The 21,605-nt window shown below is 52.4% G+C and overlaps 2 protein-coding genes across 6 annotated transcripts in view; both read left to right on the top strand.

The window, feature by feature from the left end:
* The window catches only part of SYMPK (symplekin scaffold protein), a 35,184-nt gene extending 33,370 nt beyond the window's left edge, over positions 1-1,814 (top strand). For all 3 annotated transcript variants that reach the window (XM_047711058.1, XM_047711059.1, XM_047711060.1), the window contains 4 exons: positions 451-627; positions 799-894; positions 1,134-1,466; positions 1,638-1,814. In XM_047711058.1, the coding sequence (XP_047567014.1) occupies positions 451-627; positions 799-894; positions 1,134-1,466; positions 1,638-1,772 (741 nt within the window). In that variant the 3' untranslated portion in view covers positions 1,773-1,814. The remainder of the gene's footprint in view (positions 1-450; positions 628-798; positions 895-1,133; positions 1,467-1,637) is intronic.
* A 352-nt stretch (positions 1,815-2,166) lies between these two features.
* Positions 2,167-21,040, top strand: RSPH6A (radial spoke head 6 homolog A). Of its 3 annotated transcripts, XM_047711062.1 has the most exons (7): positions 2,167-2,862; positions 6,139-6,376; positions 13,497-14,261; positions 15,485-15,629; positions 16,352-16,469; positions 20,426-20,694; positions 20,972-21,040. In XM_047711062.1, exons 1-6 carry the CDS (start codon positions 2,186-2,188, stop codon positions 20,661-20,663), a joined length of 2,181 nt encoding a protein of 726 aa, XP_047567018.1. In that variant the 5' UTR covers positions 2,167-2,185; the 3' UTR covers positions 20,664-20,694; positions 20,972-21,040. The 3 variants fall into 3 exon arrangements, with proteins under 3 accessions (XP_047567018.1, XP_047567017.1, XP_047567019.1); XM_047711061.1 differs by lacking the exon at positions 20,972-21,040 and having other exon boundaries at positions 20,426-20,796; XM_047711063.1 differs by lacking the exons at positions 16,352-16,469; positions 20,972-21,040 and having other exon boundaries at positions 20,426-20,663.
* The last annotated feature ends 565 nt before the right edge of the window (positions 21,041-21,605 follow it).

The following is a 21,605-nucleotide window of genomic DNA, read 5'->3' as shown; positions in this document are numbered from 1 at the left end:
GCTAGAAATACCATGATGAAATTTAAAAACCAAACAAACCATTCACAAGCTCTCAGACTAGATTGAGCCCACTGGTTGCCACCCTGCAGCATCCAGCTTAGAGGCGAGATGCAGGTCCGGACAGCCCTGGGTTCAAACCCTGGTTCTGCCCCATGGTCCCCGCCTGACTATGGACGAGCCCCTGCACCTCCCTGGGCCTCATCTGTTTAGCAGGGCTGACGTTGCCCCTCGAAGCTGCTGCAGGAGTGAGATGAGACTCTGCTCATGTGAACGGTGGGGGGGGTGCGGGGACGGGATCCAGAACTGGAGGGCCAGAGGTCAGGGCTGTGGGTAGCTCAGAGGACTGTGTTGGCTGGCAAGGATTTGGGCCCCATCTTGGTAAGGTCTTCCTGTTTCTGGGGTGACTGCCTGAGCACCCGCTCAGGACCGCTCCCTCCCTGCCCCGTTCAGGTGTGGAAGTACCCCAAGGTGTGGGAGGGCTTCATCAAGTGCTGTCAACGCACCAAGCCCCAGAGTTTCCAGGTCATCCTGCAGTTGCCACCCCAGCAGCTGGGCGCCGTCTTTGACAAGTGCCCAGAGCTCCGGGAGCCCCTGCTGGCCCACGTCCGATCCTTCACCCCCCACCAGGTACCCCAGGGTGTGGGATGGGTGACCCCATGGGTTCAGCCCTGGAGGACTGGATGGGGGTGAGCAGAGGGGAGCCCTGCACTGTCGCAGAAGCTCAGGGGCTCTGGGAGGGTCCACTAGGGGTCTTGGGTCCAAGCACTCCATAGAGCCCCCAACCTGCTCTTCCCCTAGCAAGCACACATCCCCAACTCCATCATGACCATCCTGGAGGCCAGTGGCAAGCAGGAGCCAGAGGCCAAGGAAGTGCCTGCAGGGCCCCTGGAAGAGGTGAGGGCCCACAGCTCCCTAACCCCCAAGCCAGCAAGGCCCATCCTGTTCCCCCCACCCCAGCCACCTCTGTCTGGTGGAGGCTCCTGCTGAAAGGGATGGGAGGTGGAACAGTTGCCCCTTACATACTCCCCATGCCCACCCTGCTGGCTCCTTGCCACCATCCTCTAACAGCAGCCTATGACCTGGTCCCCCCTCCCCCCCGCGCTGAGTTTCCGTGTGCCCTTCACCACCCCCAGGACGACCTGGAGCCCTTGGCCCTGGCCCCGGCACCCGCCCCCCGGCCCCCTCAGGACCTCATTGGCCTGCGGCTGGCCCAGGAGAAAGCCTTAAAGCGTCAGCTGGAGGAGGAACAGAAGCTGAAGCCGGGAGGAGTGGGAGCCCCCTCGTCGTCGTCGTCGTCGTCCTCTTCCTCCACCCGGCCAGGCCCTCCCCAGCCCGAAGAAGCCATAGATTTCCGGGAGGAGGGGCCTGAGTGTGAGACCCCGGCCATCTTCATCAGCATGGATGACGACTCGGGGTTGACCGAGGCCGCACTCCTGGACTCTAGTCTTGAGGGGCCCCTACCTAAGGTAGGGATGACAACCTCAAAGCAGCCAAGGAAGAAGACAAGTAGGGCCCCCGGATAGAGGGTGTATGCCAAGTGCCCAGGGTCGGGGGGAGAGGGGTACAGCCGGAAGGAAGCATGGAGGTAGGACCACGCTACGCTATCCTTGACCTGCTCCCCCTTCTCCTGTCACCAGGAGGCAGCGGGCGGGTTGACCTCAAAGGAGGAGCGCAGTCCCCAGACCCTCACCCCTGCCGGAGAAGACACCATGAAGACCCCCAGCCCTGCCACCGAGGAATCCGGGGAACCCGAGACCAAGGGGAACAGCTGACCGGGCTTGGTGGGGAAGAGGCGTGGGGCTGGGAGCTCGGGAAGGGCGGGGCGGGGCCTAGCCGCAGGGGCTTTGCCTTTAAAATTAAAAAGATCGCGGGTCTGGGGCGTGGATGCAGTCTCTCGTCTCTACCTGCGTGTCAGCTGTGGGACTGCCCCGTGTGGAGTGAACGCCCCCAGGTGCTGGCTGGAAGACTGGCAGGCCCTGGGGCTGGGGGGCCGCGCCTGCGCAGAAGTCAGGTCCTTGGCCGGGCGTCCCCGCGCGCCCTTCCCTGGTAACGGCCCGCCCCTCCCTCCTTAGAAACCGGCGCGGAGGGCGCAGAGGTTACCCGGCCTGTGCCGGCAGGCGAGCGACTAAGCTGGCCTCCCTGTCTGCAGGCCTTCCTTCTGGAGGTCTGCGACCTCTTCTGAACTATGGGGGACCCACCGCCCGACCCTGAGCCCCATCCCCAGCAACCCTCAAGTCGAAGGAGTTCCCAGGTGCCCCAGCGGCGCAGTCGGGAGCTCAGTCTACCCCAGACCAGCATCTCCGAGGAGGTGCCCCAGACGCCATTTGATGGCCCGGCCATGCAGAGCAGTCAAGGGATCCTGGCGAGCCAGACCAACCTCCAGGACTGGTCATCAGGGCCCCCCCTGACCGCACAGGAGAACTTGGCGATGTTTCCCACTGAGGAAGCCCAGCTGGGTGGTGTAGAGTACCCATCCCTGAATATGGGCTTTCCTTCCGAGTTACAGCCCCAACCTTACCTGGAAGAAGGCGGGATGCAGGCTGCCCGAAACGTCAGCCTAATGCTGCAGCAACTACAGCAGGGCCAAGGCAGCCTCTTCCAGCAACTGGACTCTGCCTACCTGGAGACGCAGCCCGACTACCTGGGCCAGTTCAACATGTACCAGGGAGAAGATCTACAGTTCGACCAGGGTGTCCCGCATGGGCCTTACGTGAGGGATGACCCCACCCTCCAGTACTCGCCCTCGGAGCTGGGCTTCATGCCCTTCAGTGCGGAGGTGCCTGAGCCAGAGCCTCGGGAGCTGGCGGTACAGAATGCCAAGGCCTACCTGCTGCAGACCAGCGCCGGCTGCAGCCTCAGCCTGTGAGAAGGGGCTCTCGAGTGGGGAGGGAGCGGGACTCAGGCAGGGAGAGGCCCCATCCAGCTAAGGCTCTGCCTCAGATCCAGGGGTCTCTTCTGTCAGACGGGATCACCCATCATGGGTAACCAGTCCCTGCTCTAGGGGCATCTGACTCAGACTAGCAGTTGGGATGAAACTAGTAATAGTTAACATTTTTTTTAAAGGCTTTATTTATTTGAGAGAGAGAGCATGAGAGGGGAGAGGTCAGAGGGAGAAGCAGACTCCCTGCCAAGCAGGGAGCCTGATGTGGGACTCGATCCCGGGACTCCAGGATCATGACATGAGCCAAAGGCAGTCAATTAACCAACCGAGCCACCCAGCCGCCCCGTAATAGTTAACATTTACTTACCAGATGTTGTGCCACCATCCAGATGTTAACATCCAGTTCTCACAGCTGAGATTAGCACACCTACTGTCCCTGTTTCACAGAGGATGAAACTGAGACAGAGAAGTTAGGTCCCATAGCCCAGATGATAACAGTTGGATGCAGCAGATGTGTGTGATTTGGGTCCTGAGGCCCCATTCTCCACTCAACTTTTCTGCCTGGGGAAGGCACTTGCCAAGGCTGCTTAGCTGTAGTCAGTACACTTCTCAGTCCCCATTATGTCGTGGTGAAATTTACATTCTAGTTGGGAGAATGGACAATAAATATAACAAATGCTAGGTGATGATAGGAGCTAAAGCTGGAGAGGTGCCAGGATGGCTCAGTCGGTTAAGCGCCTGCCTTCGGCTCAGGTCATGATCCAGGAGTCCTGGGATCAGGCTCTCTGCTTAGCGGAGAGTCTGCTTCTCCCTCTCCCTCTGCTACTCTGTTTATCTCTCTTTGTGTGTCAAATAAAATCTTAAAAAAAAAAAAAAAAAAAAAAAAAAAAGCTAAGGGGGAAAGTAAGGCAGAGTGAGGAGGGGTTAGGGAGTACCAGTTAAACAGCATGAGGTTAAGGAAGGCCTCTGAGGAGGTGACATTTGATCAGGGACCTGAAGCAGATGAGGGAGAGCACCTTGGAGGTAACTGGAGGTACAGTGGTTTAGGTATAGGACACAGCATGTTTAAAGGCTTTAAGGTTTGCAGTATTTGAGGAACAGCAAGGAGGGTGGTAGGACTGGAACCAGGGGAGAAAGGGGGAGGAGACAAGTCTGGAGAAATAACAGATGTTGCTCAAGTACAAAACTAACCCTATTCCTCCCATGGCCTATCTTGCCATGGCTCCCCAGTGCCCTCAGGAGTAGGTTCATGCTTCTCACAACAGCCGTTCAGCCCCTACTGGCTCTCTAAACTTCATCTCTAGTTAGCTCCCTATCCAGGCTCCTAGAGTCTAATCAAAATTAACCTCTAGCTCTTTTCAATGGTTCCCAGCCTCAGGAACTTCAAGGTCTCCTATTGAAAAGCCAAGGCCAAAGTCTGACTTCTTACCCTTCCCAATTCAGTGATGGCTCTCCAGCACACCCCGGACTGCCACCAAACGGTTTCCATCCAGCAGAGGGTTACACATACATGCTTTGAAATTAGACCAACCTGGTTTCAAGTCCTGGCTGTGCCACCACTCTGTGACATCATGACCTCAACTCTTCTAAGTCTCTGTTTCCTCATCTGGAGAGTAGGGATCACGAATGTTCCCCAGATGTGTGACTGGGGTGAGAATCCAGCACAACTCTCAAGTGCCCAGCATAGTCGGGGGCTCAGGTACAAAGAAGCCATTACGGCCATGACCCCACCTCCTTTCTCCCCCTATAACCCTTCTCCCCTCTTCCACCGCAGCCACTCTGACGTCTTCAGTGTTCCTCCAACACACCAGACACACCCGCAGCTCAGGGCCTCTGCTCATCATTCCCAATCACATCACCTGCACACCATGGCACTTTCCCTTCCTCCTTTCCCTTCTTTTTCGAGTCAGATTGCATTGGCTGAGACCTCCAGTGCGATCCCCTTTATACAATTATAAAAAATTACCTTCTATTCCTAGTTTGCTAGGGTTTTTAAAAATCATAAATGGCTGTTGAATATTCTCAATTTCTCTGCACCGGTTGAGGTGATCATATATATATGTGTCATATATATATAATCATATATATATATATATGAAATTTAATATTTATTTATTTTAGAGAGCGTCCACAAGTGGGGGCAGGGACTGAGGGAGAGAATCCCAAGCAGACTCCCTGCTGAGTAGGAAGCCTGATGTGGAACTCAATCTCATGATCCTTGAGATCATGACCTGAACTGAAACCATGAGTCAGACGCTTAACTGACTGAGGCACCCTGGTGCCCCAACTTACATATATATATATTTTAACATATCAGCCCAGTCCTGTTAGTAGCCCAGTTTAATTGTAGTGTGTCATCTTTCTGAGAGCAACTTTTTGCTGGGTGCCATTTAGCTTAGGACCTCAGCATCTATAATTCATTTTTTTAAAAGATTCTATTTATTTATTTGACAGAGATCACAAGTAGGCAGAGAGGCAGGCAGAGAGAGGTGGAGGCAAGCTCCCCACCGAGCAGAGAGCCCGATGCAGGGCTCGATCCCAGGACCCTGGGATCATGACCTGAGCTGAAGGCAGAGGCTTAACCCACTGAGCCACCCAGGCGCCCCTATAATTCATTTTTTAAAAGATTTTCTTTTACTTCAGGGAGAGCCAGAGAGAGAGCACAGGCAGAGGGAGCAGCAGAGGGAGAGGGAGAAGCAGGGGGCTTAACCCCAAGGCCCTGGGATTGTGACCTGAGCCGAAGGCAGATGCTTAACCGGCTGAGCCACGTAGGCACCCCTGTAGCATCTGTATTTCTAAGCAAGTTTGGCATGGAATGTTCTTATCTCCTAGTTTCCTTGAGTTATGTCAACATTCTGTTAGACTCATGAAATGTCTCAGGGTCTATCCAGCAGTTGTTCCCTCTGACTGAAACACCCCCAATATCTGTATGGTTTCCTTCACATCATTCAGATCTCAGCCTAGATGTCCCCTTGGTGTGACCTTCCCTGGCCTCCCTATTTAAAATTGGGAGCCATCTTCTATCCCTGGCATTCCCAGTGCCCATTCCCTGCTTTGTCTTCATAGAAAGACACACGATATATTTCTGCCTATTTGGTTAATGTCTGCTTCCATCATCAGAATATCTCCTCCATGGGGGCAGGGACATTTTCTCTATGGGGTCCCCAGTGCCAGGCTCAGGGCCGGGCACACAACAACAACTCACTGAGCTGAGCGAGTAATGTCTCCCACTTCCCACTCCCTCCCTGGGGAGGCAGGTATGAGCACCTGGTGAACTTGCTGACCAAGATCCTGAACCAGCGGCCGGAGGACCCCTTGTCCATCCTGGAGTCACTGAACCGCACCACGCAATGGGAGTGGTTCCACCCCAAGCTGGACACCATGCGGGACGACCCTGAGATGGAGCACACCTATGAGATGGCCGAGAGGCAGAAGGGGCTATTCCTTCGGAGCAGCGCGGGAGGTGAGGGCGAGCAGGAGATGGAGGAGGAGGTGGTAAGTGAGCCGGTAGGAGGGGTGCGCAGCGGGACCCGCAGTGGCCCAGCCCAGGTTTATGCACGGCCTGTGCTTAGGTCTGGAACGGAGGGAATGCACAGTGTGACCCAGCAACACAAACAATTTCAGTTTCGTGTGTGCACGGGCCGGAGGGGGCCAGAAACGGTCACAGAGGGCTTTGAATGCCGGGCCAAGGGGCTCAGGCTTTCTCCTGAGATGCCTGGAGTGCCCTGAAGTGTTTGAAGCAGAAGGTCTAGTTGGCCCTCTGCACTCCTATGGCTACATGGAGGTGGAGCTGGTCTCTCTCACCATCCTCTACTCCTTCCTCCCGAAAATAATTCTGGTTTGCAGATATTTTCTGTGAAACCCATTGCCTCCTGGAGTCTCTCAACGCTGACGTGCTCCCTAGTCCCCGAACTCAGTTTCCCCTTTCGTTAAGTTGAGACCCTCTAAGAACTCTTCCACTCTTGACCCCTTAACATTTCACTGTCCTCAGAATATTTAATTCCACGATTGTTTCCAGAATTGGACAATGGCAGAAAATTCAAGGAAAGTGCTCTTTCACTCATTCAAGAAACATTTGTTGAGAACTGTTTATGATCATTCTGACATCTTCCAGGCCCCTGCTAAAAGATTGAAGAGCTCTCATTCTGTCCCTAAAACAACCCTGCGAGGCAAGTGCCACCTACTATTTATAGAGGAAAGACGCCGGCTTGGAGGGCACGAAGGTGGGAAGTACCAGGGACTGCATTAGGAAGGCAGGACCGTGATCTCCAAAGCCCTTACTATATACAACCTTTGACTCATCTGCAGACGCTCTTGCTCTGTGCTCACTTCTGTCTACACTTCTGAGACTCCAGGATTCTGACGATAGTGGGGTGGGATGGTGAGAGAATGGAGGAACGACAATCTGACGGAGGAATGCGCCAATGTGACCAAAGCGCAGGTGGAAATCCCTAGGCTTGGGCACGAAGTTCTACCCGGGAATATGGGCTTGAATTTCAGATCCAGTTTCTCCTCAGGAGGCCCCACCCACTTAGAACTGCGCGGTTCCTCCCCTACCCCCAGGTCTTGCCTACGCCTAATTCACGTTCCTCAAGGACCCGCCTCCTTTGCTCCTAGAGGCCCCGCCCTCTTAGAACGCAGCGGCACTCGAGGCTCCGCCCCCTTGGAATTCTATTGGTCATGAGACTCCGCCCCTTCGAACGCCTGGTCCCTCAAGGCCCCACCCCCTTAAAAACTTGGAGCGGGAATTTTTTTTTTTTTTAAAGATTTTATTTATTTAGGGGCGCCTGGGTGGCTCAGTGGGATAAGCCGCTGCCTTCGGCTCAGGTCATGATCTCAGAGTCCTGGGATCGAGCCCCGCATCGGGCTCTCTGCTCAGCAGGGAGCCTGCTTCCTCCTCTCTCTCTGCCTGCCTCTCTGCCTGCTTGTGATCTCTCTGTCAAATAAATAAATAAAATCTTAAAAAAAAAAAAAGATTTTATTTATTTATTTGACAGAGAGATCACAAGTAGATGGAGAGGCAGGCAGAGAGAGAGAGGGGGAAGCAGGCTCCCTGCTGAGCAGAGAGCCCGACGCGGGACTCGATCCCAGGACCCTGAGATCATGACCTGAGCCGGAGGCAGCGGCTTAACCCACTGAGCCACCCAGGCGCCCTGGAGCGGGAATTCTTAATGGGAGGTCTGCAAACCGGCAAAATTGTGGGCGTTTGTGGCCTGTGCAGACTTAAAGAAAGAAGAGACTTAAAGAAATCCGTGATTCAGCTTTTCGTATTTATTTTTCTGACAGGAGATGAGGCTCTCATTTCCCTTTTTCTATTTCTTCTAAGTCGCTGACCATGATCCCAACAACCCTTGTGGGAAAATGCATCCTTTCCTTAAGCCCTCCTTTGAAATGCCATCTCTGTGATTTATTTACACCTGTATGGACTCGACCTGTTTGTGGATTCTCTATTCTTCACCTTCGCTCTGTGGATGGTTTTTTGCTTTAGAAATCTCCTGCCCGCTTGCGTACAACCTCCGCATAGCAGGTTCGGCTGTTTGATAGCAGAGAGCTCCCCGGCTCCGGGCCTCTGTTTCATAAAGGAGGCTAACTATTCTTGCATTTATAAGTTCAGACTAACTTGGGGCGCGCTCAGCGTGGAACCTGCTTGGGGTTCTCTCTCTCCCTCTGTCCCTCCCACCACTTGTTCTCTCACACTCTCTCTCAAAATAAATAAATAATACCTTTTAAAAAAATAATTTCAGACTAACCTTAGTATTACTGCATCACATTCCAAAAACCAACAATTTCCTGTACTTGTTTCCTGCACAGATCACATTAAAGCAAGAAATAGATGATGTTGCAGAATTGGGAAACAAGTGCTTAAAATGAGAGAGAAGGTTTTCTCACACCTGATATCCAGGTGCAAGCAGTCCACAGCTGACAAGGCGGCTCCCCCTGGGAAGGGGCACTGAAGGCTGTCTTCTCCCCCATTCCCAACTGCCTTCCCTGTTTCTGTACCAAGAGAACAGTTTTCAGTATCGTAGAAGCCCTGGGTATAAATCCCATCTCTGGCCAACGCAGTCAGTCAGGCTTGCTTTTGGGTGCAAATGCTTAATTAAAGTGGACCAAACATTTCAGCAAGACGTTTAATTACTTCTCTTGGCCAAGAGTGGGCAGAGTTGGGGCATCTTCTCTGTGAGATCATGAAGAATTCCGGCTCTTTCCTCCTCTCTGCTTGGTCCACGTTTGGTCCTTGAGCTCATCACTTAATGTTCAGAAAATGGTTGTGGCGGCTTCAGACATCATATCCTCGCACCAGTGCCCCAAAAAGGGAGAAAGGGAGCTTCTCTTTGTGTGTCTCCCCTTTTTGAAAAGAAACTGGGGGGCGGTGCCTGGCTGGCTAGTCAGAGGAGCCTACAACTTGATCTCAGGGCTGTGAGTTTGAGCCCCATGTTGCAGGTAGAAATTACTAAAAAAATAAGTAAACTAGGGACCCCTGGGTGGCCCAGTTGGTTAAGTGTTGACTCTTGTTTTGGTTCAAGGTCATGATCTCATGGTCATGGGATTGAGCTTCCGGTTGAGCTCCATGCTCAACTCAGTCTGCTTGAGATTCTCTCTCCCTCTCCCTCTGCCCTTCTGCTCATGCTCTTTCCCTAAAATTAAAAAACAAAAAACAAAACCCTTTAGGGGCACCTGGGTGGCTCAGTCAGTTAAGCATCTGCCTTCTGCTCAGGTCATGATCTCAGGTCCTGGGATGGAGCCCCACATTGGGCTCTCTGCTCAGCAGGGAGCCTGTTTCCCCTCTTTCTCTGCCTGCCTCTTGGCCTACTTGTGATCTCTTTCTCTGTGTCAAACAAATAAAATCTTTAAAAAAGCAAATAAACAAATTTTTAAAAATAAGAATTAAAAATGAAGTTTTAAAATCGAGAGTAGAAGTTTCCCGGAAGCCTCTCAGAAGACCTCTGCTTGCATCTTATTGGCCAGATTGAGTCACCTGACCATCCCTGGCTGCAAGGGAGGCTGGGAAAGTGACCTGGGAGCAACAGAAAAGGGGCTTGCAGATGGTGCTGGCTCAGCCGGCTGGCAGGCCTGACCCACCCTTTCTGAGTCAAGGGCAGAGATGTGGCTGGGCCTCTGGCAGAGCTTCAGAGATCCCAGTGCCCATCCTTCACCTCTGCCCCCCTCCTCCCGGCCCCCTGTACCTTGCAGCATACAGCTGTGCCATAGCACCTGAATTCACTTTTTAAAACCTCCATCCAGTTGTCCCTATGAAATCATTTCTCCCAGACCACAGATGGGATCTTCCTGGAACCTGGGAGGAAGAAAAGAAGAAAGAATCTGGCCACAGAATCTGGGTTCAAACCCAGTGATACCAAAGGAGTAATTTCTAGACAAGGGGAATGCTAGCTGTACTTTTTCTCCAACTCAGTCACACATTACAGGTGGGGAAAAGTGGTAGGGAGAGAAGCAGAGTCTGATCTGTCCTTTCAGGTCAGTTTTCCACTCTTGCTCCAATCAACAGCGCCAGGATGGAGGCATAATCATTTACACATGGCTAGAGAGGATACTTCATTGCTATGTGGATGGGAGGGGGATTCGCAGAAAGAGGGTGATGGCCACTGGCTCATGGGCCAAGCACACACTCCCAAGAGAGTTTCCTACGCTTATTCCTGTATCTTCCTTCCCGCCAGCAAAGTGTCTTAGAATTAAGTTTGATTCAGCCCTCCCTGACTTGCTGGTGTCCACATCTATTAGGAAAACAAGCTTTCGCATCATGTTCATGACTGAGGGAAAGTACCAGAACATTGGGGTGTGCCCCATTAAGCTGAGATAACAAACAGCACCACAATCTCTGTGGCTTCAAAGGACACAGCTTAGTTCTCACTCACATCGCCTGCCCATGCAGAGCTGGCCAAAGGTTTCTGCGCATCAGCTGCTTGAGAACGCAGGGCAGTGGGGTTTGCATTGTGCCACAGGCTTCCACCGTTGCAGTGGGGAGAAAGAGAGCATATCAAACCCCACATTGGTTCTTATAGCTTCTGCCTGGCTGTGACAGGTGTCCCTGTCACTGCTGTTTCAAGAAACCAGAGCAAGTGACACAGCCCCTCCTGAGTGCAATGGAGGTGGGGGATGGGTGGGAGCGTGTCATTCTTCTTTGGGGAGGGACTTCAAACATTTGCGAACAACAGTATGCCTGTTTCCATCAGGATGTTCGTCACCAAATCTTTCGCAGCAACTGGTGTGATTGAAACATCACCACCATCGTATTTACACCAGCCATCTGTTCTGGATCGTTCCTCCAAAAATTCTAATACAGGGAGAAGTATCACTCACCCAGGTCCTGCAGAACGGGAACTTATCTGGAAGGAGGGTCACTGTAGATTTAATTAGTTAAGGTGGGGTCATTCTGGAATAGGTGAGCCCCTAGTCCAATAGGACTAGTGTTACTGTGGAGACAAAGTCTCAGTCATCTGCCGTGTGGCTCCCACATTTAACCTGTTTTACCTTCAGCCACTTGGACCTGTATTTGTCTCTTGTTGCTGCTCTAACAAACTTCGTGGCTTAGGACAACAGAACGTTCCACCTTAGAGTTCTGGAGGTCCGAGGTCCACTTCGACTTGGTGTTGCCAAGGCTAAAGTCAAGGTTGGCAGGGTTGCCCTCCTAATGGAGGCTCTTGAAGAGAGACCATCTCCTAGCCTTTTCCAGCTTCTAGAAGCAGCACACGTTCCTCCATCCTGGGTCTGTCTCCAGCTTCAAAGCCAGCAGCGCAACACCTTCAATCTCTCAGTCTGATTTCTGCTTCTATCGTCACATCCTCTCTGACCCTCCCGCCTTCCTCTTTCACCTATCAAGACCCTTGTGATTACATTGGACCAACCCGGATCATCCAGGAAGATGTCCCCATCTCCGGATCCTTAATTTAATCACACCTGCAAGTCATGTTTGCCGTGTAAGATCTAACGAAGTCACCGGTGCAGGGATGGGGGCCTGGACAACTTTGGGGGAAATCATTATTCTACTTACCATACCCCTCTCTCTCCATTCTGATTTCAAATCCTGGCAGGAGAGCATGTGGTTTGGGCAATGTGTTTTCCTGGACCTGTCATGTTGGTCAAGGGCATGTCAAGGGCTGATCTCATGACGAAGGACCTCACGTATTTTGTACTCTGATATATCTCAGTGCCTGCCCTAGCCTGGGACTGGCATCCACTGCGTCTTTATTTTTTTTTTAAGATTTTATTTATTTATTTGAGAGAGAGACAGTGAGAGAGAGCATGATCGAGGAGAAGGTCAGAGGGAGAAGCAGACTTCCTGTGGAGCTGGGAGCCCGGTGTGGGACTCGATCCCAGGACTGTGGAATCATGACCTGAGCCGAAGGCAGTTGTCCAACCAACTGAGCCACCCAGGTGTCCCTATTTTTTTTTATTTTTTTATAAAGATTTTATTTATTTGTTTAAGAGAGAGCGCGTGTGCATAGAGGGAAGAGCAGAGGGAGAGGGACAAACAGACTCGGAGCTGAGCATGGAGCCCCACGTGGGGCTGGATCCCAGGACCCCAAGATCATAACGAAAGCCGAAACCAAGAATCAGATACTCAACTGACTAAGCCACCCAGGCACCCCTCCCACTGAGTCTTTTTTTTTTAATATTTTATTTATCTGACAGAGAGAGAGATCACAAGTAGGCAGAGAGGCAGGCAGAGAGAGAGGGGAAAGCAGGCTCCCCACTGAACAGAGAGCCCGATAAGGGGCTCGATCCCAGGACCCTGGGATCATAACCTAAGCCGAAGGCAGAGGCTTTAACCCACTGAGCCACCCAGGCGCCCCCCCACCACTGAGTCTTTAATAAAGATGTCTGAACTGACTAATGAAAAATTACTGGGTTCAGCCTTGTGGCCCATGTGGTTGTGGGGGTAGCTGGGCTCAAACCTCACTGTATTCTAGTCTCAGCCCTCGACTTGCTTGTTCTTACTCCCTTTCTGCCCTCCCCAGTCTCTCTGTCTCCCCCTCTGTCTCCCTGAACAAAGTAGATGGTGAAGGAGTCAGTGAGGGCAAGACTTATCACTGCCATCCTCCAACATCACTGATTCCTGGGTTCAAGACCTGCCTCTTCCCTTAATTTGCTATATGATTGGGGTATCTGTTAGGGGTGCATTTGGGTGCAAGTAACAGAAAACATGACTAAAAGTGGCCTCTTTCTTCCATAGAACAAGAAGGCCGGGGAGGTAAGGCAGCTCCGTGATGCCACTGGGGACAAGTGGTTTCCACCTTTCAGCTCTACCATCATTAGGATATGGGATTTTTTGTTTCCCCATGGTCCCAAAATAGCTGCTGTGCCTCCAGATCTCACACCCCATTCCAGGCGAAAGAAGAGGGAAGGATGAAGGAGCAACGGATTTTCTCCTAGTGGTTTATTGTTGCTGTTGTTCCTGTTGTTGCTGTTGTTTTGCCTTTTCTCTTCCTATAACGGACATCCTCCCCAAGGACTTGCCCCTACATCTATCTCACTGACCAGCAGTGGTCACGTGAGCAGCTGGGTTACAGAACAGTTCACTTCTCTGGATTTTAGAAGAGTCAGGCTAGGGAGCAGGGCTTCAGCCTTCCTCCCTCTGCCCTCCACCCCACCCCCGCAGGCTGAGACAGCAGTGCCCAACATCATGGAGACGGCCTTCTACTTCGAACAGGCTGGTGTGGGCCTGAGCTCCGATGAGAGTTTCCGCATCTTCATGGCCCTGAAGCAGCTGGTAGAGCAGCAGCCCATCCACACCTGCCGCTTCTGGGGCAAGATCCTGGGACTCAGCCGCAGCTACCTGGTGGCGGAGGTGGAGTTCCGGGAGGGGGAGGAGGAGGGGGAGGAGGAGGAGGTGGAGGAGATGATGGAGGGCGGGGAGGGCCTGGACCCGCACGATGAGGAGGAGGGCGAGGAGGACGAGGAGAAGGTCACCGACGTGATCCCCAAGCCCATGTGGAGGCCACCACCCATCGTCCCCAAGGAGGAGAGCCGCTCGGGCACCAACAAGTACTTGTATTTCGTGTGCAATGAGCCAGGCCGGCCGTGGACGCGGCTGCCACACGTCACGCCCCTCCAGATCGTGCAGGCCCGCAAGATCAAGAAGTTCTTCACGGGCTACCTGGACGCCCCCATCATCAGCTTCCCGCCCTTCCCCGGCAACGAGGCCAACTACCTGCGGGCCCAGATCGCCCGCATCTCAGCCGCCACGCACATCAGCCCGCTCGGCTTCTACCAGTTCAGCGAGGAAGAGGGAGATGAGGAGGAGGAGGGTGGCTCGGGGCGCGACTCCTACGAGGAGAACCCTGACTTTGAGGGTATCCCGGTGCTCGAGCTGGTGGACTCCATGGCAAACTGGGTGCATCATACACAGCACATTCTGCCGCAGGTGAGTCCCGGGGACCCAAGCCTCTCCCTTCCCGCCCCCCAGACCCCGACTCCAACCTCCTCCCCTAACCCCCCCTCTAGAGCAGGGCACCCTTGTTTTATTTGTGGCCTGTGTCTCCTGTCGGTGCCCCTGTCAGAAACCTTCTGGGATGACACATCTGCCTTCAGCTCAGGTCATGATCCAGGGTCCTGGGATCCAGCCTGGCATCGGCATTGGGCTCCCTGCTCAGCGGGAAGCCCGCTTCTCCCTCTCCCACTCCCCCTGCCTGTGTTCCCTCTCTTGCTGTGTCTCTCTGCCAAATAAATAAATAAAATTAAAAAAAAAAAAGAAAAGAAAAGAAAAAGAAACCTTCTGGGACCAGGCACATCTTGGTGGCCTGCGTTTTTCAGATTTTACAAAAAGGTGACACAGCGCACATACTACTGTCCTCCAAGTCTTTACTTCTGCTGCAAAACTGAACAGCCGCTCATGAGTTCAGGCCGGGCTTTCTGCCAAAGGGTGCAGGAAAGCAACTCTTGGTTTTCACAGCTTTTCAGGTTTGGGAATTATGGATAAGAAACCGAGGACCCGCCTTTCCGGAATGCCAGACGAGTCGGACTTTATATTCATTCCTTTTCATTCATTCATTTGTTCGTTCAACGAAACTTTATTGACCCCAGCGATGTTTTATTGAACCCGAATAACTCCTTTTGAAATCGTTATAACGGCTGCTCCTATCTCATTCTGGAGGCAACTGAAGTCAGCTCTATAGATCAGCCCTCTAGTGCCTCATGGACCCCAACAGCAGTCCAATGAGAGAGGTCCCCATGACATCCCCATTTCACAGAGGAGCAAACAGAGGATCATATGGGCTGCTGAATGTCAGCTCCACAGGCAGAGGTTTCGGGGGGGGGGGCGGTCTCTTCTCTCAAGGATCCCCAGCACCTACCTGTATATACTCAGCACTCATTAAATGCACGATAAATGAATGAATCAATGCCCAGATGGGCACCACATAGCTAGCGGGTGGCAGGAGTCTCCGCCTCACCACTACAGTTCCCTCAGCCTGTCCTCCTCCCCTGACCTCTGTGACTAACCCTGTCCTCCTGCCCATCCCTGGTTGCCGAGGACAGGGCCAATGCCCGGTGTCCTTCCTGGCCCCTCACCTCCTCCCAGAGTGCAAGCCAGGCTCTGTCCACCAGGGGTGTTGACTGACCTCCCCCTTTCCCCGCTCTTACCCCTAGGGCCGCTGCACCTGGGTGAACCCTTTGCAGAAGCTGGAAGAGGAAGAGGAGCTAGGGGAGGAGGAAGAGAAGGCGGATGAGGGGATGGAGGAGATGGAGCAGGAGGTCGGACCCCCACTGCTGACCCCGCTCTCAGAAGATGCAGGTAACAGGTCTTACTGGCCTGCCAGGCCAGGTGGGGCCTGGCGAGAAAGTGGGGGGGACAGCAAGACTGCAGGGGGCATCTCTCTGAACCTCACTGGTTCTCTCCTCTATAACACGGGCCTGATTACAGCGCCTCCCTTGCGGGGTTATGGGGACACATCTGTCTTGTGATGGCACATGGCGATGTCCTGGATGGGGGGGATATGAACTTTCGAGTCCCGTGTGGATTTGGGGAGAGAGAGAGAGTTAGAGAGGCTTTCCACAAAGGAACCAGGACCCAAGCTGGATTTTGGAAGACTGGAGAGGAATTTCCTGAGGTCAGAGCCTCAGGCACGTGTAGGAAGAGACAAGGAGAGGCTGAGAGTGGGTGAGTGGACAGAACCCAAATTTGAACCCAGATTTCCAGGAGCCCAGGGCTTGAACTGTGCCCTCTGCACCCTGGTCCAGACCAATAGCCAGCCTGGAAGGGACATCATAGCAGCTCCTGCAAGGCAGGTGAGATAAGGATACCCACTTCTTAGGTGCGGTCACTGAGGCTCGGACAGGTGCAGTGGCTAACTGGGGCCACACAGCGAGAAAGTGATCTAGAGCCGGCCACAGTTCCCTCCATGCCCCTCCCTGTCCTCCTCCTCTGCTCTATCCCCTCTTTCTGTTTCCCCTCCAGGGGAGGGAGCAGGGCTGGAGGGAGCTCTGACCGCCCTGTTGCTCTCCACTCCCCTGCAGAAATCATGCACGTCTCTCCCTGGACCGCCCGTCTGTCCTGCAGCCTCTGCCCGCAGTACTCCGTGGCCGTTGTGCGCTCCAACCTTTGGCCAGGGGCCTATGCCTACGCCAGTGGCAAGTAGGTCTTCTTCTAGTCCCTTCCAGCAGAGAAATCCAAGGGCAGGGGGCAGTGTGGAGATCAGAAGACCCCCTTCAGGAAGCTCCCAGGGCCTACCTCCACACTCAGCTCCAGGAATTCCATTGGGGCTAAAATGAGAAATCCTGGACAAGGAGTGTGAGCCCCTCGGATAAGAGAATAGAGGATCAGAGAGGAGAAGGAACTGACTCGGTCACACAACATATGCAGGATTCAAACTTGGATCTCTGGCCTCCCTGCCTAGGCTTCTCAGCTATATGGGTCACAGAGCCAGACAGGACTCAGGGGTCCACCTTGAGGTGGCCCTCACAGGGGCAGAGTCTTGTGTCTGGGGGACCTAACTCCTCCTCTGGGCCCCCTAGACCGTTCTTTCTATGGGGCAGAAGTCTTCCCCACCAGTTGCTCCAAAAGATCTGCAGGTCGAAGTCACTCCTGCATTTTCCCACCCGCAGCTACACGCTCACTGAGATGCTCGCTGCACACCTACTACACGCTGAGAGTCCCTCAGTCTCTCCCACCAGGCGCATCCCAGCCTTTCTGCTTAGGGGCTCAGGGAGTGCCCTTCGCCGCCAAGGGGCGGGTGCATTTACTGCCTCTGTCCACCAGGTGGCATGAGAAGTTGTCATAGGTTTTCCTGTTGCATCTCCGGTAAACCTGGACTGTGTTGGATCCCATGATGAGGTTTCACGTAATCTTGATACTTTACGTTCTTGGCAATTTTTTCCGCCTCCAGAAACAGGGAAGAGTCTCGCTTGCTTGCTTTCGCCAATCCCCTTCTTCTGGCCACACCCTTATTTGCCAACATCTTTCTTTCCTTTTTTTTTTTTTTTTTAAGATTTTATTTATTTATTTGACAGAGACACAGAGAGACAGGGAACAAAAGCAGGGGAAGTGGGAGAGAGAGAAGCAGGTTTCCTGCTGCGCAGAGAGCCCCACACAGGACTGATCCCAGGCCCGTGGAATCACGACCTGAGCTGAAAGCAGACACATTAACAACTGAGCCACCCAGAAGTCCCTAAGGTTTTATTTTTTAAAGATTTCATTTATTAGGGCGCCTGGGTGGCTCAGTGGGTTAAGCCTCTGCCTTTGGCTCAGGTCATGATCCCAGGGTCCTGGGATCGAGCTCCACATCAGGCTCTCTGCTCCACGGGGAGCCCGCTTCCTCCTTTCTCTCTCTGCCTGCCTCTCTGCCTACTTGTGATCTCTGTCTGTCAAATAAATAAGTGAAATCTTAAAAAAAAAAAAAAAGATTTCATTTATTTATTGGAGAGAGCTTGAGCATGACACAGAGAGAGAAAGGGATAGAGCAAGAGCAGGGGCACGGGGAGAGGGAGAAGCAGACTCCCCATGGAGCCAGGAGCCCGATGTGGGGCTCGATCTCAGGACCCTGGGATCATGACCTAGAGGCAGATGCTTAACCAACTGAGCCACCCAGGCCCCTCTAAGATTTTATTCTTAAGTGATCTCAACACCCAACACAGGGCTCGAACTCACAACCCCTTGATCAAAAGTCACACGCTCCATCAACTGAGCCAGTCAGGCACCCTGCCAACATCTTTCTGAAAGCAAAAGATCCAAATTTGGAACTCCACTCATCCAGCCATCCTTCAACCATCCACCCACCACTCAATCATCCATGTGTCTTCCTTTTTTTTTTTTTCCTTTATAAAAGACTCTTGGATGTCCTTGTCTGCCAGCTGTATGCTAGGTCCCAGGCCCTTTATTGAAAAGGCGATGTGGATCCTGCCCCTGAGAGCAGACAGAGGAAGTGCCGACATTAATCATATAGCACCCCTCCCCCCAGCCAAAAAATACCCTGTTACACTAGGGACAGACAGTTCAGCGACCAATTGCAGCTCCAAAGTCTTATCTTAAGGGGGTCAAAATAGGGTTCCTGGGAAGAGGGATCTTTACGTGAAATCTCTAGGGGAAAGAGAGAAGTAACAGGGGGAAACACAGGTAGAGAACATTCTAGACCAGAGCTTCCCAGACGTGGGTGCACAGGACCCCAGGGATCTGGTTAAGGGCAGGTTCCGGCGGCATGGGAGCGGGGTTGGGGCCCAAGAGTCCATCTTCCTAGCAAGCTCAACTGCCCTGGTGAGGCTTCCAAGGAGGCGGCATGTTTGAAGGCTCCCAAGGAATTCCTGGAGGAAAACAGTTGTCTCAGGAACAGCAAGGCTGGGATACAGGGCCAAGCCTCAGAGCCCCCATGGCAAACTCTGCATCCCTCTTCCTTCCCCCTGGATTCTCCTCTCTGCCTCTCTCCCTGCCTCCCAGTCCCCCTCCTTTGCTCCCATTTCCTCCTCTAGTTAAAATTCTGGGAACAGGCTTGGACCCGACCAGTTATGTTCTTGTTTATTACCAGTCGCCTCCTCCTAGAATGTAGGCACCACCACAGGGATTCTTGTTTAATGTGTTTTCTGCTGGGTCCCCACATCCAGACCAGCGCTGTCCAACACAAATGAAATACGAGCCACCTGCATCATTTTAAACTTTCTTTTCTCTTTAACTTCTTCAAGAACTTTTTTTAACTCTTTAAAGTTTTTTATTTTTTTGAAAATTTTCTACTACTAGCTATGTCCAAGAGTAAAAACAGGTAAAATTCATTTTAATAATTTATTTTATTTCACCCTAAATATCCTAAATGTTATTATCACAATGTGAAAGCAACAACGTAAAAATCAACCAGCTATTTTATATTCTGTCTTTTATCTTCATACCACGACTTCAGAATCTGGTGTGAAGTTGACACTTACAGCACACATTCCGTTTGAAGCTACCTTGTCCTCAGAAGTACTTGGCCTGTATTCAGATCTCACAAAATTTGTAGCTGAGAAAGTAGATTCATGTACCCGAGTTGTCCCGGACCTGCTTAGACATTTTCCAGTAACCAAACTGAGTATCAGTTTTATTGCTTAAATTTAAATTCATTGCAATGCAATAAAATCCACTCCGACAACGGCAAGGACACACATTCTCCTCAAAGTGTTCACGGAACAGGCCCCAGGACTAGACCATATACCAGGCCATGAAACAAGTTTAAATAAATGTACCCAGATATTGATGGTCCAAAATATGTTCTCTGGCCATACTGGAATGAAATTAGGAATCAGGGATGTCTGGGTGGCTCAGTGGGTTAAGCATCTGCCTTTGGCTCAGATCATGATCCCACGGTCCTGGGATCGAGCCCCACGTTGGGCTCCCTGATCAGTGGGGAGTCTGCTTCTCCCTCTCCCTCTCCCTCTGCCTACTGCTCCCCCTGCTTGTGCTCTCTCTCATCCTCTGACAAACAAATAAACAAATAAAATCATTTTAAAGAGATTTTATTTATTTATTTGACAGAGAGAGATCACAAGTAGGCAGAGAGGCAGGCAGAGAGTGGGGGCAAAGCAGGCTCCCCACTGAGCAGAGAGCCTGATGTGGGGCTCAATCCCAGGACCCTGGGATCATGACCTGAGCTGAAGGCAGAGGCTTAACCCACTGGGCCACCCAGGCGCCCCAACAAATAAAATCTTAAAAAAAAAAAAGAAATTAGAAATCAAAAACAGAAGGAATTTGGGAGAATTTCCCAGATATGCAGAAATTACCACACTCCTAAATAACCAAGGGGGCCGAAGAAGAAATTGTGGGTGAAACTGGAAAATCAAATATTAATTAGAAACTCAGCTCTGGTCCCACTGGCCACGTGTCAAGTGCCCAGGGGTTCCACTTGATGTTACAGAGGGCAACTCTAGGCACACCTGGCACTTTTAGGAGACAGATGTTCAATAACGACTGAAGAACACACAGAGAAACCCCGTGGGCACAGATGACCCCACCAGCCACTGCTCCGCAGTTGGCTGTGCCCAAACTGGGTCCCATCTCCAGTAAAAGCCCGGGCTGGGTCTTCAAGGCCTTCAAGGGAGGGAGGATTTCCCAGTATCTCTCTGACTCTCCAGGAAGTTTGAGAACATCTACATTGGCTGGGGCCACAAGTACAGTCCCGAGAACTTCAACCCACCCCTGCCAGCCCCTATTCAGCATGAGTACCCCAGCAGCCCTGACGTCATGGAGATGAGTGACCCCACAGTGGAGGAGGAACAGGCCCTCAAGGCAGCCCAGGAGCAGGCCCTGGCGGCAGCAGAGGAAGAGGAGGAAGATGAGGAGGAAGACGAGGATGAGGACCTGGATGACTGAAGGGGGGCCCCTAGCCCCGTCCCCCGAGCAGGTAGATAGCAGGTTTCCCCTTATACATAGTGAGTGATGGGTTGTTTTGTTCACAGTTGGTTTGCTTTCTGCCCCCGGAGGGGGGCAGAAGATAACTGCTCTAAATAAAGAGGAAGATAACTGCTCTAAATAAAATTTCCCCATGGCTTATGGCCGCCGAGGTCTTCATTCTTTTGTTGACATGGCCTCCCAAGTCAGGGCTGTTGGGCTCTGCTGGGAACAGACATTGCCCAGCATCGTGTCTCCTATCTGTGTCATTTATTCCTTCATCTGGACAGCAAATGACTACTGAAGTGCCTTCTGTTGGCCCAGCCCTGCACTGGGGACACAGAGGTGGCCAAGCAGCCCCAGCTCTGCTTTCCCGGGGCTCACTCTCTATGGGAGAGACAGACACATCCTCGGCAGTGACAACCCAGACGGGGAAGCCCCGAGGATGGACAGAGCTCCTGAACTGACTCTTAAAGGGTCCAGAACAGAGCGGGGAAGGGCATTCCAAGCAGAGGTAATGGCATGTGCAAAGACCCAAGGGCAAAAAAGCGTTGTGTCGAGGTAGTTTCCTGAATCTCCATGTTTAGGACATGGTGTGAGGAGTGAGTGGTGAGGGATGAGGTTGGAAAGAAAGACTGGCAGGAGCAGATCACTCAGGGCTTGACTTTGCTGTGAGAGCAGTAGGGAGCCACAGATGGCCTTGGAGCAAGGGAAGGCTCCACTCACATTCATGCTTTAGAAAGACCTCTCTAGATGCCAAATGGAGTGTACATGGTGGGGTGGGATGGGAGTCCAAGGGAGCAGAGATAAGGGTAATGCTGAGAGGGCCCCAGGAGGACAGGAGGATTTTGGACCAGGGCTATGCAGAGAAAGAGACTGAAAAAGAGGACTTCACTTGACAGAATGCAAAAAACTTGGGGACTG

This window comes from Lutra lutra, chromosome 17, assembly GCF_902655055.1.
Source record: "Lutra lutra chromosome 17, mLutLut1.2, whole genome shotgun sequence".
NCBI classification, from domain to species: domain Eukaryota; kingdom Metazoa; phylum Chordata; class Mammalia; order Carnivora; family Mustelidae; genus Lutra; species Lutra lutra.
This window is presented reverse-complemented; position numbering and strand designations above follow the sequence as displayed.

Coding starts and splice junctions, on each gene's coding strand:
- RSPH6A (XM_047711062.1), top strand. CDS start 2,186: ATGGGGGACCCACCGCCCGACCCTGAGCCCCATCCCCAGCAACCCTCA. Junction 15,630..16,351: donor CCCGCTCTCAGAAGATGCAG/GTAACAGGTCTT, acceptor ACTCCCCTGCAG/AAATCATGCACGTCTCTCCC. Junction 16,470..20,425: donor TATGCCTACGCCAGTGGCAA/GTAGGTCTTCTT, acceptor CTGACTCTCCAG/GAAGTTTGAGAACATCTACA.